Source organism: Panulirus ornatus, chromosome 65 (assembly GCF_036320965.1).
Source record: "Panulirus ornatus isolate Po-2019 chromosome 65, ASM3632096v1, whole genome shotgun sequence".
In the NCBI taxonomy this organism is placed as follows: domain Eukaryota; kingdom Metazoa; phylum Arthropoda; class Malacostraca; order Decapoda; family Palinuridae; genus Panulirus; species Panulirus ornatus.
The window spans coordinates 24,275,588-24,296,704 of record NC_092288.1 but is presented as its reverse complement, the minus strand read 5'-3'; the positions used below and the strand labels follow the sequence as shown (position 1 = coordinate 24,296,704).

Sequence of the window (21,117 nt, the reverse complement as noted above, 5' to 3'; positions counted from 1 at the left end):
GATGGGATTATGGGTGAAATGCTGAAGTATGGAGCTGAAAGTGTAATAAAGTGGATGCATCTTATATGTAATTTAGCATGGAAACAGAAAGTTGTGGCTGAGGATTGGGTGAAACCTATTACCTTTCCTTTATTCAAAGGAAAAGGTGTGAAGGATTTATGTAGCAATCACAGGAGAATGTCTGTTCAGCAAACCAGGAAAAGTGTATGTAATAATATAAATTGACAGAGTGATGGAAGCAACTGAATGCAGTGACAGAGCGGATGCATCTTATATGTAATTCAGCAAGGAAACAGAAGGTTGTGGCTGAGGACTGGATGAAAGCTATTAATGTTCCTTTATACAAAGGAAAAGGTGTGAAGGACATATGAACCAATTATAGGAGAGTAAGTCTGTTGAGTAAACCAGTAAAAGTGTTTGCATGAATATTAATTGACAGAGTGATGAAGGTGACTGAACGCATAATAAGTGAAGAAAAGGGGGATTTTAGGAAAGGGAGGTGATGAGTGGATCAGGTTTTTGTAGTAAAGATGACCATAGAAAAGTATTAAGTGAAAGGTAAGAAGTTGTATGCAGCTTTAATGGATCTGGCAAAAGCATATGACAGAGTCAAGTAGAATGCTTTGCGAGATGTGTTAAGAATATATGGTATAGAGGGACATGTTAAGGATATATGGTACTGCAGGACAACTACTGGATGGTATAAAAGCCTTCTACAGAGGAGCAAATGTGTGTGTATGAGTGGATGGAGAGCCGAGCAAAAATTTTGGGATAAATGTAGGTGTGAGGCAAGGCTGTGTGCTGTCACCTTAACTTTTAATATACACAACTGATCCCTACTTATGACCGATGCGACTTACAACCATCAGTACATATGAACAGGAAACAATATAAATAAAAACAATAAGAATGACATATGAATTAAAGAATCTTAAAATATAAATAGAAACTACAGAATCATATAATAAAGCTGGTTAACAAAAAGTGAGATAATCATGACAGAAATCAAGTAGGATAAAAGAATGATGTACAGGTACATGATTTCTATATGCCATGCTGATATGCATCCGATTTACGTCCATTTCAAGATCCAATCAGTCAGTCAGAACGGGGAGAGTATATGGATGGAGTGATAAGAGAGATGAAAGCAAAACTAGGGAAAAGGGGTGCAGAGATGGAGAGTGGTGGTGAGATCTGGTGACTAGTGATAAGTACAAACACCCCCAAGATAACTTTCATTCTCAATTACTACAGGCACTCGCCATTTACCAACAAGGCACTCGCCATTTACCATCAATATTGCCAATTTCATTACATCCCACCTTCACATTCATATCATCCATTACAACCACCTTTCTCTCCTTAAAACCACTTATACAGTCATTCTAATTTCCCCTGAAATGCTTCATTCCATCCTTAACTCGCAGGGTCTTCATATTCACAGGCACATATGCACATACTCATGCATACTTCACAATTCCAATCTCTCCTTACATCCACACTATTCATGGTCCATTTCATCCATGTTCCCTAACATCCACCCACACTCTTCGTGATAACACAACTGCAAATCTATTTTTCCATCTTCCCTGATAATTTTCTTTCATTCCATCCATACAACTCCTCCTTCCAAGCCCTCCCAAAAGTTAAAATCATCATTTCCATTTTCACTCAATACATCCTGCACAGGGATATGAGTCTCTCCAATCCCAACACATCCAAACTATAACTTTTTGATTTTTCCACAAGCTACCTCCTTTAACTATCACCAGTCATCCCATTAGCATTCAGAGACATCATGCTCAATCGCTCGTCCGTTTTACTCTTCGGCATAACTGGTAGACTCTGGTGCCACTTCTTGGCCTTCAGTTCTTCACCTTTGACAGGCCACTACCAGAGGGCAACTCCAGCAAAGTTTCCTAAATGCAGCAGGGCTCTAAGATTGTCCATAAAAGTAAATCTTCAAGTACACCTCAGGTGTGTCTATTTAGAGAGAGAAAAAAAAGAAGTTGGGCAATGCCTCCCACTTCTGTTCCTACCTATCTATCTATCTATCCATATCTCTGATGCCCATTCCCTCTGGGAACTCCAATCAAGGAATGGCCACAGCAAAAGTTTCCACTTATCCCTGTTGTTGCATGTTTCCCTCACATACACCATTCCATGCATTCTTCCACTATTTCTCTCCCTCCAACCTATTTGCCCATGTCAAAGGTGATCTTCCACTCACACCAACCCCTTTAAATGTACTACTCCTTGTACACACCCAGTCTTGCATTCTTTCCACATGCCCAACCTACCTCAAAGTATTATGTTTCACCCATTCTAGCACTCCACAATTCACTCTCTTTGCATTCTCTGCCACATCACATCTCTTATACACCCTTTCATTTCTTCCTTCGTTCCATTTAGTTACAACACATGCTCTTCTCAAATAGCTCATTTCCAGAGCCTGGATTCTAGACCCCTGTGCCTTATTCAACATCCATGTTTCAGCTGCATAGGTCAGGGATGAGAGAACTACATCGTCCCTTAATCCTCTCTTCACTTCCATACTTACACCTCTACCCTCCATTATTCTATTAAGGCTGAAAATCCTCCCCTCCAGTTTTTACTTTTCCAAAAGAAGAAACAAAGAAGGGGTCAAGGGAGGATTTTCCCTCTATGGCTTGGTCCTCTGTTCTTGATGCTAACTCACTAATGTGGGAAATGACGAATGTGTATGATGGTGTATATATATATATATATATATATATATATATATATATATATATATATATATATATATATATATATGAGAGTTGGGGTGAGAGAGTATCATTAAATCTTAGGGAGAATAAAAAGATGTTCTGGAAGGAGGTAAATAAAGTGCGTAAGACAAGGGAGCAAATGGGAACTTCAGTGAACGGCGCTAATGGGGAGGTGATAACAAGTAGTGGTGATGTGAGAAGGAGCTGGAGTGAGTATTTTGAAGGTTTGTTGAATGTGTTTGATGATAGAGTGGCAGATATAGGGTGTTTTGGTCGAGGTGGTGTGCAAAGTGAGAGGGTTAGGGAAAATGATTTGGTAAACAGAGAAGAGGTAGTAAAAGCTTTGTGGAAGATGAAAGCCAGCAAGGCAGCAGGTTTGGATGGTATTGCAGTGGAATTTATTAAAAAAGGGGGTGACTGTATTGCTGACTGGTTGGTAAGGTTATTTAATGTATGTATGACTCATGGTGAGGTGCCTGAGGATTGGCGGAATGCGTGCATAGTGCCATTGTACAAAGGCAAAGAGGATAAGAATGAGTGCTCAAATTACAGAGGTATAAGTTTGTTGAGTATTCCTGGTAAATTATATGGGAGGGTATTGATTGAGAGGGTGAAGGCATGTACAGAGCATCAGCTTGGGGAAGAGCAGTGTGGTTTCAGAAGTGGGAGAGGATGTGTGGATCAGGTGTTTGCTTTGAAGAATGTATGTGAGAAATACTTAGAAAAGCAAATGGATTTGTATGTAGCATTTATGGATCTGGAGAAGGCATATGATAGAGTTGATAGAGATGCTCTGTGGAAGGTATTAAGAATATATGGTGTGGGAGGAAAGTTGTTAGAAGCAGTGAAAAGTTTTTATCGAGGATGTAAGGCATGTGTACGTGTAGGAAGAGAGGAAAGTGATTGGTTCTCAGTGAATGTAGGTTTGCGGCAGGGGTGTGTGATGTCGCCATGGTTGTTCAATTTGTTTATGGATGGGGTTGTTAGGGAGGTGAATGCAAGAGTTTTGGAAAGAGGGGCAAGTATGAAGTCTGTTGTGGATGAGAGAACTTGGGAAGTGAGTCAGTTGTTGTTCGCTGATGACACAGCGCTGGTGGCTGATTCATGTGAGAAACTGCAGAAGCTGGTGACTGAGTTTGGTAAAGTGTGTGAAAGAAGAAAGTTAAGAGTAAATGTGAATAAGAGCAAGGTTATTAGGTACAGTAGGGTTGAGGGTCAAGTCAATTGGGAGGTAAGTTTGAATGGAGAAAAACTGGAGGAAGTAAAGTGTTTTAGATATCTGGGAGTGGATCTGGCAGCAGATGGAACCATGGAAGCGGAAGTGAATCATAGGGTGGGGGAGGGGGCGAAAATCCTGGGAGCCTTGAAGAATGTGTGGAAGTCGAGAACATTATCTCGGAAAGCAAAAATGGGTATGTTTGAAGGAATAGTGGTTCCAACAATGTTGTATGGTTGCGAGGTGTGGGCTATGGATAGAGTTGTGTGCAGGAGGGTGGATGTGCTGGAAATGAGATGTTTGAGGACAATGTGTGGTGTGAGGTGGTTTGATCGAGTAAGTAATGTATGGGTAAGAGAGATGTGTGGAAATAAAAAGAGTGTGGTTGAGAGAGCAGAAGAGGGTGTTTTGAAATGGTTTGGGCACATGGAGAGAATGAGTGAGGAAAGATTGACCAAGAGGATATATGTGTCCGAGGTGGAGGGAACGAGGAGAAGTGGGAGACCAAACTGGAGGTGGAAAGATGGAGTGAAAAAGATTTTGAGTGATCGGGGCCTGAACATGCAGGAAGGTGAAAGGCGGGCAAGGAATAGAGTGAATTGGATCGATGTGGTATACAGGGGTTGAGGTGCTGTCAGTGGATTAAATCAGGGCATGTGAAGCGTCTGGGGTAAACCATGGAAAGTTGTGTGGGGCCTGGATGTGGAAAGGGAGCTGTGGTTTCGGGCATTATTGCATGACAGCTAGAGACTGAGTGTGAACGAGTGGGGCCTTTGTTGTCTTTTCCTAGTGCTACCTCGCACACATGAGGGGGGAGGGGGATGGTATTCCATGTGTGGCGAGGTGGCGATGGGAATGAATAAAGGCAGACAGTGTGAATTGTGTGCATGGGTATATATGTATGTGTCTGTGTGTGTATATATATGTGTACATTGAGATGTATAGGTACGTATATTTGCGTGTGTGGACGTGTATGTATATACATTGTGTATGGGGTGAGTTGGGCCATTTCTTTCGTCTGTTTCCTTGCGCTACCTCGCAAATGCGGGAGACAGCGGCAAAAAAAAAAAAAAAAAAAAAAAAAAATATATATATCAATACAGTGGCACACAGAAGGACATAATTACCTATTTTTTCCAAAAACTATGCTTTAACACTTTAGCAAAAAACATAAGATGGGGAGATTTGTATACATTCAAGTAAGGAGACAGATAGAGGAATAATGCATTCTCAGGACTACAAAAACATGGCATGAGGGTTTTAGGGTACAGTTGAGTCCAGTCTGTCATAAGTATGTCTATCAGCAGGTAAGTAAAGCTGCAGAGTATGAGATACCAAATGGCTTAAAGGTTGAGAAAACTAGAGAAGCCACAAAATCAACATGGTAGTGACCAGAAGAAAGATAACTATGGCTCTTGCAACCAGCCTATTTGGAAGGATAATGCCCTTCAATGCAAGATTTGTAAATATAAGTATGAAAATGACTGAAAAAGTGAGTGAGGAGCTGTACCAACATCTATCACCTGGTAGCATCCATTGGTATTACAAAAAGTGTAACAGCATCACTGCAAGCTGTTCAGTTTCATTGCTGTCATAATTACCTATCTATATCTCTAATGCTCATTCCCTCTGTGAGCTCCTATCAGGGGGTGGCCACAGCAGAATTCTCCACTTATCCCTGTCCTTACATGCCTCACTCAACATACATCATTCAATGCATTCTTCCCCCAATTCTCTCCCTCCAGTACTTATTTCCACTCTATCTAGAACTAGAATACTGTAGTAAACAGGGAGATGAATATGAGGATTGATGCTCTAAATTACAGTCATATGGTGATGCTTCTGTCTCTGCCAAATGCACAGCAGAGGTTATTCTTGTGGGAATGGATGCATTTATCTCCTCTTCTCCAAGACAACCTCTTCTGCCTATCCATGGTTCAACCATTCCTGTTCTGAGGCCATTCAGGAAAGAGATCAGGCATATCGGGCTTGGAAAAACTCTCCTTCCTCTGGCTCCCATTCAGCTTTCATTACTGCAAGCATGTTATCCGTGAGGCGAAGCGTCCTTTCATTCAAAGTAAATGCGATAACATTTCCTCGTTATCCAATGATAGGTCTTTTTAGTCTTTAGCTAAGGGAAACTCTAACAACTGTCGCTCTAACTCTCCTTCACTTTTATCTTCTGATGGTACTATACCCGTCTCTCCAGTAGACAAGGCAACACTCTTTGGTTCCCGTTTCTTCTCTAACTCCACTATGGATGACTTTAACATTCCTTCACCCTCTGATGCTCCTCTTACTAATCCTATGCCTCTTCTCGTAAACTCTTTTTGGACTGTCTGAAAAGTTCCTTTCTCTGGACACAAGCAAGGTTTATGGTCCTAATGGCATCCATCCCCATGTATTGAAAGTGTGCCTCTGAACTTGCACCTGTGTTTGCCTGTCTGTTCCGTTTCAGTTTAAAAACCAAAACTTTTCCATCTCCTTGGAAGCATGCACTGACACATCCCATCCCTAAGAAGAGTGACCATTTTGACACCTTTAACTATCGTCCTATTGCTTTGATATCTACCATTTCCAAAGTCTTTGAATCCCTCCTCAATTCCCATATCCTAAAACATCTTGAAAATCACAGTCTTCTCTCTTATCATCATTATGGCTTCCGTAAGGCAGGATCCACTGATGATATTCTTTCTTATCTTACTAATGTCTCATCATCATCCCTGAAAGATTTTCTGGAGTCATGTGTAGTTGCCTGTGACATGTGTAAGACTTTTGACAGGGTGTGGCATCGGGATCCCATCTCTAAGCTCCCCTCTTTTGGCTTCCCTCCCTCAATTTGCTCATTCATATCTCTCTGGCCAATCTGTCTCTGTGGTTGATGATGGATCAGCCTTCCCCCTTTTCTCCATCAACAGTAGTGTTCCTCAAGGTTCTGTCCTGTCCCCTACACTTTTTCTCCTTTTTTCAATGATTTCCTCTCCTCTACAAATAATTCAATGCACTCATATGCTGACAACTCAACAATGCAGTCATCCATATCCTTCATTTCTGCTCCCTCTTCTCTCACTCGATCTACATCTCGTCTTGACACAACTTCATCATTAAACTCAAGACTTGGATAGGATATCTCAGTTGGGTATACAAATTTTTGTAAAGTTTAATGCCTCCAAGACCCAGGTTCAACCCATCTCTCTATCGAAAACTCCTCAAAACCCTCATCTCTCCCTTGACAGTTCTGTAATTCCACCCCTTGACTCAATGAACATACTTGGTATTACTGTAACATCCACTCTTTCTTGGAAACCCTACATTACAGGAATAACTAAGTCTGCCTCTAAGAAACTGGATGTTCTATTTAGATGTCGAAACTTCTCTTCTGAACAGTTGCTCTGTTTATACAAGGGATTAATTCATCATTGTATGGAGTACTGCTCTCACATTTGGGGTGGTTCTAGCTCTCCATCCTTACCTGACAGACATAAATCAACCTCACATCTTCCCTGATAAATCAATTCTACTTTTCATATCATCTTTCAAAATGAAAGATAGAATAGATCAGTCCACTGAAGGTGTTTCTGAAGTCACAGTAAACTATGTAAAGCTCCATTACCAAAAGCTACTTTTGATGCAGAGCTAAAAACAAACTTTTACCCTTGTCACATACTTAGACCCAAGAGAGAGAAAATGCATAGAAAAAAAAATTGCATTTCTGGAAAAGGCACTGTGAACCAATTAGAAAAGTGGTACAAAACTTCACCTATGAGGTCTTCTCAGGATGGGACATCTGAGAATCCTTAAAAGAACTAGCAATGCATGAAATGCTTACCAGAGAAGATAAATAGGCAGGATGACAAATGAAAGTAATCAAGATATCCTGGATAAGGTTCGAGTGATGGACACTGGAAAGTCAGTAAGAAATGATATGAAACACAGTACTGTCAAAACTGCCTGGAAAGAAAACAAATCTTTGAAATCTGTTGAGACAGTGGAAAAGCTTGGTCACCGCACTACAAGGATATTACTCATTAGGAAAGCAGTCAATGCAGAATCACCAAGATTGCTGTTGGTCTAAAAAACAAATGGAATGAGGAAAGGTTAATGATCATAATGCCACAATAATCAGAGAAGGGCTTGGGAGTTCTAATCAAATATATAAAAGACTTTAACACTTCAGAGAAATTCATCGTCAGTATTCTTCAAGCCAGCGAAATGATCAGTCTTTAAATAGAAATACAAAGAAATTAATCATCAGATGGTACACAATAAAAATTGAAATACCACCTATGAGAGAGTGGGCTTCCCTAAATAATGAAGTGCACCAAAACCCACAACAAATGTGAACATGAAACGACATACAGAACGCATCTACAGAAGTAATGGAATATGTGGAACTGGGATATTTATACATAAGGCATCAGTAGCAGGCAAGACTCATGTTCATTAGAACTATGTGCCACCTGGAGGGACATATCAACACTAGACATAATTGCACTTACTGTTAATCAATACGCTCCCACTGGAAGTCTGATATTTCTCCTCGCTTGAGGCCTATATCATTTCTTTCAAACATTTAATTTTTTTTGTATATTCTTTCATGAGAAATTGATTTTCACTTCACACGAGCCACAACCATTTTTCAGAGAACAGCTCCATTGGGGTTGGAGACCACGGAACATAACAATAAATGATATATTCAAAATAGAAAAAGAATAACATAATGACATATACAGACAAATTCTATTAAATTCCCGAGTCTTTTAAAGTATTACAGATGCATTTGGCCGACTCTACTGGAACCCACTTGTATTCCGAGGATAATTTAGGAGAACTGGGTCAACGATCGTAGTCCACGTGAAACTGATCTCATTAACCACAGGCCAATTCAATGTCAGGTTCAACAACCACCTGAGTAGATATCTGAGTGAGGCTCTTATGAAATATTTAAAATCTCGAGCGTTCTCGAGATGAACAGATGCTAAAGCTGTCGACCATCCGGCAATACCAGGGTCTACAAGCTGGGCAGTGGCTTACGACCTTGATATATGCCTCATTACTTACTCAATATATGCTTTTTAACAATCAGGTCGCGTCAATGTGTTAATTTTACCATTACATTATTTCTTTTCCCGCAGGCACAGTTTTTTTTTGCTCTCTCTCTCCTCTACTCCAGGTCGACCACTTTTAAGGCTGGGGAGCTGGGATGAGGCAACGTCGCTGGAACAGGGAGAAGAAGACGTGAAAGATGACAAAGGTGTGGTCAACAGGTACCTTGTAACAGGCAAGGTAACAAGGTGTGGTCAACAGGTACCTTGCAACCCCGCTGCCTTCAACCCTTTACGAAAACAACGCACTCCACAACACCACCGTCAATCCATAATTATACTCCCTTTTCGGGGCTATTTACCTCTGAATCGCAAGGTTATGACGTTTCTTCATTTCTTTACTCACCACTTATATGTGCTTGTGATGTATTAATAACGAAAAGTACCAAAACTACGAGGAACGACACAACACTCAGCCACATTGCTGCCATGATCACAGAGAACTGACGTCATGTGTTGTTGTCTCATGTCCTTCACGCGGCTTTGTCTTCGGTTTCGTAGGAAACCAGAAAAAAATACTTTATACCGTTAACACACTTGGTATTATCAAAATAGGACTTTAAATATCATTAAAATCTCTCTCTATATAAGTGGTAAACATCACAAACGTCCCTAAGTTCGTGATTAACATTAACGATGAAAAGGAGGCAAAATCCTTCGAGATTGCATTATGGAGCTCAGGGAAGTTTTCACAAGACAGTGACATCCAACCCAGTTGACCAAGCTGGGACATTAAGAGGGGAGGAGAGTGATGGCCATAGCCCAGCAGGAAGGGGCCAATGACTCAAGTACCAAAGCGGCAGGGCCATTGCAGGAAGTGACTAATCAACATTCGGACACAAAGTATGGCGAGCAATGACGGATTTTAAAAATACCTCAGAAGTAGCGACTCTGGTCTCTTAAATCTCAATCATAACCACACTCAGGACAGGATGGATTCCTGTCTTCATCCAGCATCAGACACTGCCCGCGTTAAAGTCCGAGGTAGCATTATTTTACAATACAACCCACCTTTGTAGCTATGGGCGATAAACATATTGAGAGTGCACGAGACCTTGGGCCAATGGTTAACATCTGAAGAAAGTGATAGGCTATTCAGATGGTGGCTATAATTTGACCCTGACGTCTTCATGACCCTAACAGATGATAAGGCTATACGCCACAATAACCAACCCACCCCAGCCTTTGTGGCACAAACATCTAATATTCCATCATGTTTTTATGTTAAATTTTTCTTTTTGTTAGCTGAGATGGCAGGGCAGATGAAGACCTAATCAATGCCATCCCATCAACGATATATATATATATATATATATATATATATATATATATATATATATATATATAGCCCGGGCTAGGTACCCATTTGATCGACTAAACCCTAGAGGTGGATGAACAGCTGGGTTGACTGTGGACTGCCGCAACCAGGATTCGAACCTATGCTCTCGACCCTGGGCGGCTCGTGAATGCGTCACGGTCAGCAACGCTAAATCGCTACATCACAGGAATCCATATGTCCATATGCATTCCACCTTTCCATAGTTTGACATGGCAAACAGCCTATTCTGTTACATAATTCCTACACAGGTTAATACTCTCACGTCTGTGTAATAATGCACCGACGTCCACCTATAATCTACGCCACATTCTTGTCCAAATCCCAGGTCAACCAGCTTTATTTTGCTTGTAATTGAGTGTCCACATATATGTGAAAATGTCTGTGTGGGCTCTTAGAAATATATCGCCAATCTGTTTTATGGTTGTAAACAGTCACAAACACACATTAAACACACATTAAACAAAAAAAGCATTTTAACTTTTTTTTTATTTTACAGTTTTCACGAATTCTGAGAAACACACACACACACACACACACACACACACACACACACACACACACATGCATGCATGCATGCATGCATAGCAAAGCAATAAAACAGCTCAGTTTTTTATGAATTATGTGGTAAGTCAACTACTGTCTTTCAGTCAAAAACATAAGTCCACATCAAGGCCGGGTCTTGACTGAAGTATCGAAAAAATTATGAAACGGAAAAAGAAAACACAAGGGAAAGTATTTACGAATTTTGGTGAAAGTGAAAGACCTGTCTTTTGAAATATGCCAAGTCACAGTTATTGGGAAAGACACGAGTCGGTAGTGTTTTCCAAAGCTTCAAGTGCAAGGAAAGAAGCAGGTATCAAAACGGCCCACCCTTGAGCCAATTATCACTAAACGCATTTACTCTGTGAATGTTCTTGTACATTTGCCACTTTCACAGTGTAGATGTACCTCTACCATGTACTCATTCAAAATACAGAAGCATCTAACCTTACCACGGTCTTTGGCTTTCATCATTTAACTAGTTACTATTAAGACACCCAATTCTGTAATGGCTGAACTATACATTTTCAGCCAAAAGGCTGCCTAGTTCAATTAACCGTGTATTTTCATTATTATTATCATTATAACCCTGAATTTTTATTATTATTATTATCATTATTATTATTATTATCATTGTTATTATTATTATTATTATTATTATTATTATTATTATTATTATTATTATTATCGTTATCTTTTATTTGATCGCCGTTTCCCGCGTTAGCGATGTAACCCCAGGAAACACACGGAGACATCCACATACTATATATACATATATGCACATACATGTACATAAACATACATATATACATATACATACACATATATACACAAATACATATTCATATTTGCTCGCCTTCATCCATTCTCGGCGGCACATCGCCCCACAGGAAGCAGCATCGCCACTCCCTGCGTCAGCGAGGTAGCGTCAGGAAACAGGCGAAAAAAAAAGGTCTCATCCCACACACAAGCTGTCATGTGTAATGCACCAACATCACATCTCCCTATCCACATCCAGGCCCCCACAGACCTTCCCAAAGTTTACATGTTTACATCTCAAGAAAATCTATACTTAGAACGTAACAAAAACATTTATAAAAAGTAAAACTCCCACGAAATAAGAAATGCACACACAGAACATGAATTAAAGGTAACACAGCTCAGTTTTGAATTACAAGAGAAGTGAACTGAGTTGTGAGGAAACATTTGGGATGGCCGAGTTTCTCACCCTAGCATCACAGCTGGACGTCAGCGAAACCCGTGTTTGTGCTAAGCTCTTAGCATGTCGCCCCTCGCCCCTGTGGTAGGAACCAAGAGATCACGGTGTCTATGTGAGTCTCGAGCACCACCGTTGATCCTTGCCAGGAAGGCAGTGGGTCCACACATAGTACCTTGAGGCACACCACACGTTATTCTACCCCATTCACTAACCTACCCCAGAGGAAGGGACCTCGAGCTCTCGAGGAGGAGGAGAACCAACGAATTGTAGGACGCATTCTTACTTCGAAGAGTCGCCAGGTCATAACAAAGTGGTTTACCAGATCAAAACCTTAAAAAAAGTCGTCCATGACCAACGAAAATAACTTGCCGGGTTGCTCAAGGTCAGTTAACATATTTACATGTTGCCATATTGTCTTGGGTCAATATTGGGAAGGATGTCGGCCATGATCAGTGGCGCTACAGATCTTTCAAGGGTTTTGTTGAAGGTAGGGGTGAGGGTGAGGGGTCTGAGTTCATCTATGGTACTGGGTTTAAGCCTCTCAGGTACTGGAGGGATGGTATCTTGGCGACAGAGGAAGGCACATGCCCTTGCTTAAGAAATCTACAGTACATGTGAGTGAGAGGTATGCTTAGTTCAATGGCAAAACTTCTTAATCTGACAAGGAGGTCACCTGAGGCGTGGCCATGTTGCTCTTCAGCTGTGAGAGACGTTTGGCTACGTCTCAGTGGTCGTAATTCTACGACGCTTTCCTCCGCCGGGACGTAAGCAGGAAGACAGGACGTATGGGGAGGTGTCAGGCTGTTGCGTGTCTCAGTAAAGTACGCATTGATCTGCTTAATGACAGCTTGGTCATCAAGTGCGTTCTCCAGATCTATCTTCCATTGCTTAGGTACGATGGTAGACGAGTCTCTCAGAGGTCGAACTGAGATGGTTTGGGTGTGCACGTATGTTGTAACTAGGGTGCAAGGCTCCAGACAACCAAATGGTGGTCGGATGTAACGAGCGACGCCACTGGGAAATGATCATTTAATAGTTCAGGTCGATCTGCACGAGTGTCAGGCGGGATATATGCAGTCATCACTCCTTGGGTTTAAAAGGCAACATGGGTTCTAGTACCGGACGCCCAAGCAGGCCCACAGCCAACCCAGGTGTTCGTCTTCCCACCAGGGGTCGTAGATAAATGGTTACCTGGCTTAGACTGGACTGTGTGTGTGTGTGTGTGTGTGTGTGTGTGTGTGTGTGTGCACATATGAGTAAAGACATGGTACAGTGTATGTAATTGGTTAAGAGAAGCATTACGTGTTAAATTATCTCCGCGTAATTATAATAGCAATCATAAACACAATTATCATTTGATAACCGCAATTCGGGAAAGTACAAACTGGCAAACACAAGGTTCATGATGTCCAATATGTATAAAAAATATATATATATATGAGGCATATACGACCAAAACTTGAATATATTATGTATGTACACAGAACCCCAATTAAGGAAATAAATAAATAAGCTGAAGTGTAAAATGTGTTGCTAAATAGGTGCCTGAATTAGATGGTCTGGGTATGGAAGCTGAAAATAACGTATTCACTTCCTTTTAAAAAATACACAAGGGAAATATAAGACCTTATAATGACGTACAAGACTGAACATAAATGATTTTTTGAAAGGACAAATGATTTTATAGAGCAGGAGGTATTGCTAAGGGCCGCTATAATAGTGGACACAAACAAAATGAATTGTGTATTTGTAATATAATAATCACCTCAATAACTGAAGTCCATTAAGTAAAAATGAAATGTGTAACAGGAATACAAATGGCCTCAAATAGGCTGTAGAATGAACACTGCTCATTTTCCAAAGGTTAAACACAAATTCTTACATTTACCCACACAAATGAGTGTAAAATTTCCATGTCTACTACTCATACACACTCATTAATATATCACATACATCATATATTGCTTGGATGGCAATTAAGACAATAGTTAATCTGAAGTGTTTATTCCAGAACAAATTTTGCAAAATAATAATCAGGCTAAAACTAAAGACAGAGTTTGATTAGAAAATGAAATATATGACCAGGTAACTATGCATCGATTCCTACCCCCAAACAATTATCAATTATCTTTTATTGTTCTTGAGGATATAGAGTTAATATAAACAACGAAAACCGAGTAAAAGGTTATATTATACTATGGAGTAAATAAAAAAGCAATAACCTAAAATAGTCTTAACGATAATGACATTTTTCGTTACCATTAATTCGAACTTGACTGAGTGACACGCATATCTATAGGGGATTCGTATTCTTTAGAATTGATAACAATGGTGGAAATTAATGAAAAAAAAAATAGGTCGAAATGAGCGAGGCTGCCATAAAGAAGTAACGCTAGGATACTCAGGTGGTTGTCACAGAAGCTAATTGCTTGTAACCACAGCAACCCTTAAGCGCGAGAACAAGACCCAAGGGTCATGGATAACACCTAAGGGTCAAGTGGAAAAAAAATTAAGGTCAGGCCACAAGACAGAAGACACGAGTTCAGAGAACCACGTCAGTGTCTCGTAAAACATTCATGAGAAGAGGTTTGCCACGGGAAATATGAAGAGAAGTAGTGACTGAGCTGTTTAATAAGAGGTCTGGGGTATTTTATAAGATGATGCTGGAGAAAATATGAGTTAGAAACATATAGGAAGTCTTCACTATGTGCATGTACAATAACCCATCAGTCCTTGTAGGTAGGGAGCTCAGTAATAATGAAGACCCCTTTCTTGACCTAATATTTCCACCCTAATCTCTCAAATTTCCCAACGCCATCTGCATTAACTCTTCTAGTTTGATTTGAACAATAACAAGTAACTGGCTTGGAGCTTTCAACTCCTGTGCATTCAAACATCTCGTTGAGCTGGTGTCACCCAGGACCTCCAAGATATTAAAGATGGTGGTTATCCTTTCTCACCTCCTTTTGTGAGGAGGCTGAGGGCTTCCCTCCTCCTTTTCATCACTCGTTTACCCGATCTTTGGTACTTTCAAGCTGCATTCCTGTGCATTTTCTCGAGTAGCTCTATGTGTTTCCTCAAGTGCTCAAGTGTATTCAGACTTAGAATCAAAGATATATATATATATATATATATATATATATATATATATATATATATATATATATATATATATATATATATATATATGTGTGTGTGTGTGTGTGTGTGTGTGTGTGTGTGTGTTTGTGTGTGTGTGTGTGTGTGTACGTGTAGGAAGAGAGGAAAGTGATTGGTTCTCAGTGAATGTAGGTTTGCGGCAGGGGTGTGTGATGTCTCCATGGTTGTTTAATTTGTTTATGGATGGGGTTGTTAGGGAGGTGAATGCAAGAGTTTTGGAAAGAGGGGCAAGTATGAAGTCTGTTGGGGATGACAGAGCTTGGGAAGTGAGTCAGTTGTTGTTCGCTGATGATACAGCGCTGGTGGCTGATTCATGTGAGAAACTACAGAAGCTGGTGACTGAGTTTGGTAAAGTGTGTGAAAGAAGAAAGTTAAGAGTAAATGTGAATAAGAGCAAGGTTATTAGGTACAGTAGGGTTGAGGGTCAAGTCAACTGGGAGGTGAGTTTGAATGGAGAAAAACTGGAGGAAGTGAAGTGTTTTAGATATCTGGGAGTGGATCTGGCAGCGGATGGAACCATGGAATCGGAAGTGGATCATAGGGTGGGGGAGGGGGCGAAAATTCTGGGAGCCTTGAAGAATGTGTGGAAGTCGAGAACATAATCTCGGAGAGCAAAAATGGGTATGTTTGAAGGAATAGTGGTTCCAACAATGTTGTATGGTTGCGAGGCGTGGACTATGGATAGAGCTGTGCGCAGGAGGATGGATGTGCTGGAAATGAGATGTTTGAGGACAATGCGTGGTGTGAGGTGGTTTGATCGAGTAAGTAACGTAAGGGTAAGAGAGATGTGTGGAAATAAAAAGAGCGTGGTTGAGAGAGCAGAGGAGGGTGTTTTGAAATGGTTTGGTCACATGGAGAGAATGAGTGAGGAAAGATTGACCAAGAGGATATATGTGTCGGAGGTGGAGGGAACGAGGAGAAGAGGGAGACCAAATTGGAGGTGGAAAGATGGAGTGAAAAAGATTTTGTGTGATCGGGGCCTGAACATGCAGGAGGGTGAAAGGAGGGCAAGGAATAGAGTGAGTTGGAGCGATGTGGTATACCGGGGTTGACGTGCTGTCAGTGGATTGAATCAGGGCATGTGAAGCGTCTGGGGTAAACCATGGAAAGCTGTGTAGGTATGTATATTTGCGTGTGTGGACGTATGTATATACATGTGTATGGGGGTGGGTTGGGCCATTTCTTTCGTCTGTTTCCTTGCGCTACCTCGCAAACGCGGGAGACAGCGACAAAAAAAAAAAAAAAAAAAAAAAAAATTATATATATATATATATATATATATATTAATCGAGAATTTACTTTCTTACATTCTATCACATACTCCCACAACTCCTGTTTCAGGAGTATTGCTACTCCTTCCCTTGCTCTTGTCCTCTCACTAACCCCTGACTTCACTCCCCAGACATTTCCAAACCACTCTTCCCTTTTACCCTTGAGCTTCGTTTCACTCAGAGCCAAAACATCCAGGTTCCTTTCCTCAAACATACTACCTATCTCTCCTTTTTTCACATCTTGGTTACATCCACACACATTTAGGCACCCCACTCTGAGCCTTCGAGGAGGATGATCACTCCCCGCGTGACTCCTTCTTCTGTTTCCCATTTTAGAAAGTTAATACAAGGAGGGGAGGATTTCCGGCCCCCCGCTCCCGTCCCCTCTAGTCGCTTTCTACGACACGCGAGGAAAGTTGATGGAGAGAGGTGGGTGATTATTGGTGCATATGCACCTGGGCATGAGAAGAAAGATCATGAGAGGCAAGTGTTTTGGGAGCAGCTAAATGAGTGTGTTAGCGGTTTTGATGCACGAGACCGGGTTATAGTGATGGGTGATTTGAATGCAAAGGTGAGTAATGTGGCAGTTGAGGGAATAATTGGTATGCATGGGGTGTTCAGTGTTGTAAATGGAAATGGTGAAGAGCTTGTAGATTTATGTGCTGAAAAAGGACTGATGATTGGGAATACCTGGTTTAAAAAGCGAGATATACATAAGTATACTTATGTAAGTAGGAGAGATGGCCAGAGAGCGTTATTGGATTACGTGTTAATTGACAGGCGTGCGAAAGAGAGACTTTTGGATGTTAATGTGCTGAGAGGTGCAACTGGAGGGATGTCTGATCATTATCTTGTGGAGGCTAAGGTGAAGATTAGTATGGGTTTTCAGAAAAGAGGAGTGAATGTTGGGGTGAAGAAGGTGGTGAGAGTAAGTGAGCTTGGGAAGGAGACCTGTGTGGGGAAGTACCAGGAGAGACTGTGTACAGAATGGAAAAAGGTGAGAACAATGGAAGTAAGGGGAGTGGGGAGGAATGGGATGTATTTAGTCAATCAGTGATGGATTGCGCAAAAGATGCTTGTGGCATGAGAAGAGTGGGAGGTGGGCTGTTTAGAAAGGGTAGTGTGTGTGGGATGAAGAAGTAAGAGTATTAGTGAAAGAGAAGAGAGAGGCATTTGGACGATTTTTGCAGGGAAAAAATGCAATTGAGTGGGAGAAGTATAAAAGAAAGAGACAGGAGGTCAAGAGAAAGGTGCAAGAGGTGAAAAAAAGGGCAAATGAGAGTTGGGGTGAGAGACTATCAGTAAATTTTAGGGAGAATAAAAAGATGTTCTGGAAGGAGGTAAATAGGGTGCGTAAGACAAGGGAGCAAATGGGAACTTCAGTGAAGGGCGTAAATGGGGAGGTGATAACAAGTAGCGGTGATGTGAGAAGGAGATGGAATGAGTATTTTGAAGGTTTGTTGAATGTGTCTGATGACAGAGTGGCAGATATAGGGTGTTTTGGTCGAGGTGGTGTGCAAAGTGAGAGGGTTAGGGAAAATGATTTGGTAAACAGAGAAGAGGTAGTAAAAGCTTTGCGGAAGATGAAAGCCGGCAAGGCAGCAGGTTTGGATGGTATTGCAGTGGAATTTATTAAGAAAGGGGGTGACTGTATTGTTGACTGGTTGGTAAGGTTATTTAATGTATGTATGACTCATGGTGAGGTGCCTGAGGATTGGCGGAATGCGTGCATAGTGCCATTGTACAAAGGCAAAGGGGATAAGAGTGAGTGCTCAAATTACAGAGGTATAAGTTTGTTGAGTATTCCTGGTAAATTATATGGGAGGGTATTGATTGAGAGGGTGAAGGCATGTACAGAGCATCAGATTGGGGAAGAGCAGTGCGGTTTCAGAAGTGGTAGAGGATGTGTGGATCAGGTGTTTGCTTTGAAGAATGTATGTGAGAAATACTTAGAAAAGCAAATGGATTTGTATGTAGCATTTATGGATCTGGAGAAGGCATATGATAGAGTTGATAGAGATGCTCTGTGGAAGGTATTAAGAATATATGGTGTGGGAGGCAAGTTGTTAGAAGCAGTGAAAAGTTTTTATCGAGGATGTAAGGCATGTGTACGTGTAGGAAGAGAGGAAAGTGATTGGTTCTCAGTGAATGTAGGTTTGCGGCAGGGGTGTGTGATGTCTCCATGGTTGTTTAATTTGTTTATGGATGGGGTTGTAAAGGAGGTAAATGCAAGAGTCCTGGAAAGAGGGGCAAGTATGAAGTCTGTTGGGGATGACAGAGCTTGGGAAGTGAGTCAGTTGTTGTTCGCTGATGATACAGCGCTGGTGGCTGATTCATGTGAGAAACTACAGAAGCTGGTGACTGAGTTTGGTAAAGTGTGTGAAAGAAGAAAGTTAAGAGTAAATGTGAATAAGAGCAAGGTTATTAGGTACAGTAGGGTTGAGGGTCAAGTCAATTGGGAGGTGAGTTTGAATGGAGAAAAACTGGAGGAAGTGAAGTGTTTTAGATATCTGGGAGTGGATCTGGCAGCGGATGGAACCATGGAATCGGAAGTGGATCATAGGGTGGGGGAGGGGGCGAAAATTCTGGGAGCCTTGAAGAATGTGTGGAAGTCGAGAACATAATCTCGGAGAGCAAAAATGGGTATGTTTGAAGGAATAGTGGTTCCAACAATGTTGTATGGTTGCGAGGCGTGGACTATGGATAGAGCTGTGCGCAGGAGGATGGATGTGCTGGAAATGAGATGTTTGAGGACAATGCGTGGTGTGAGGTGGTTTGATCGAGTAAGTAACGTAAGGGTAAGAGAGATGTGTGGAAATAAAAAGAGCGTGGTTGAGAGAGCAGAGGAGGGTGTTTTGAAATGGTTTGGTCACATGGAGAGAATGAGTGAGGAAAGATTGACCAAGAGGATATATGTGTCGGAGGTGGAGGGAACGAGGAGAAGAGGGAGACCAAATTGGAGGTGGAAAGATGGAGTGAAAAAGATTTTGTGTGATCGGGGCCTGAACATGCAGGAGGGTGAAAGGAGGGCAAGGAATAGAGTGAGTTGGAGCGATGTGGTATACCGGGGTTGACGTGCTGTCAGTGGATTGAATCAGGGCATGTGAAGCGTCTGGGGTAAACCATGGAAAGCTGTGTAGGTATGTATATTTGCGTGTGTGGACGTATGTATATACATGTGTATGGGGGTGGGTTGGGCCATTTCTTTCGTCTGTTTCCTTGCGCTACCTCGCAAACGCGGGAGACAGCGACAAAAAAAAAAAAAAAAAAAAAAAATATATATATATATATATATATATATATATATATATATATATATATATATTAATCGAGAATTTACTTTCTTACATTCTATCACATACTCCCACAACTCCTGTTTCAGGAGTATTGCTACTCCTTCCCTTGCTCTTGTCCTCTCACTAACCCCTGACTTCACTCCCCAGACATTTCCAAACCACTCTTCCCCTTTACCCTTGAGCTTCGTTTCACTCAGAGCCAAAACATCCAGGTTCCTTTCCTCAAACATACTACCTATCTCTCCTTTTTTCACATCTTGGTTACATCCACACACATTTAGGCACCCCACTCTGAGCCTTCGAGGAGGATGATCACTCCCCGCGTGACTCCTTCTTCTGTTTCCCATTTTAGAAAGTTAATACAAGGAGGGGAGGATTTCCGGCCCCCCGCTCCCGTCCCCTCTAGTCGCTTTCTACGACACGCGAGGAATACGTGGGAAGTAAAATTGAAAGTTGATGGAGAGAGGTGGGTGATTATTGGTGCATATGCACCTGGGCATGAGAAGAAAGATCATGAGAGGCAAGTGTTTTGGGAGCAGCTAAATGAGTGTGTTAGCGGTTTTGATGCACGAGACCGGGTTATAGTGATGGGTGATTTGAATGCAAAGGTGAGTAATGTGGCAGTTGAGGGAATAATTGGTATGCATGGGGTGTTCAGTGTTGTAAATGGAAATGGTGAAGAGCTTGTAGATTTATGTGCTGAAAAAGGACTGATGATTGGGAATACCTGGTTTAAAAAGCGAGATATACATAAGTATACTTATGTAAGTAGGAGAGATGGCCAGAGAGCGTTATTGGATTACGTGTTAATTGACAGGCGTGCGAAAGAGAGACTTTTGGATGTTAATGTGCTGAGAGGTGCAACTGGAGGGATGTCTGATCATTATCTTGTGGAGGCTAAGGTGAAGATTAGTATGGGTTTTCAGAAAAGAGGAGTGAATGTTGGGGTGAAGAAGGTGGTGAGAGTAAGTGAGCTTGGGAAGGAGACCTGTGTGGGGAAGTACCAGGAGAGACTGTGTACAGAATGGAAAAAGGTGAGAACAATGGAAGTAAGGGGAGTGGGGGAGGAATGGGATGTATTTAGTCAATCAGTGATGGATTGCGCAAAAGATGCTTGTGGCATGAGAAGAGTGGGAGGTGGGCTGTTTAGAAAGGGTAGTGTGTGGTGGGATGAAGAAGTAAGAGTATTAGTGAAAGAGAAGAGAGAGGCATTTGGACGATT

The 21,117-nt window shown here is 41.5% G+C and overlaps 1 protein-coding gene across 4 annotated transcripts in view; it reads right to left on the bottom strand.

The window, feature by feature from the left end:
- Positions 1 to 21,117, bottom strand: part of l(1)G0289 (lethal (1) G0289) — a 523,775-nt gene that overhangs the window by 68,807 nt on the left and 433,851 nt on the right. For 2 of the 4 annotated variants that reach the window (XM_071657581.1, XM_071657582.1), the window contains exon 1: positions 9,418 to 9,546. The exons of the other annotated variants lie outside the window; for them this stretch is intronic. In XM_071657581.1, the coding sequence (XP_071513682.1) occupies positions 9,418 to 9,502 (85 nt within the window). In that variant the 5' untranslated portion in view covers positions 9,503 to 9,546. Of the gene's footprint in view, positions 1 to 9,417; positions 9,547 to 21,117 lie in introns of those variants that run through there. 4 annotated transcript variants of the gene reach the window in all.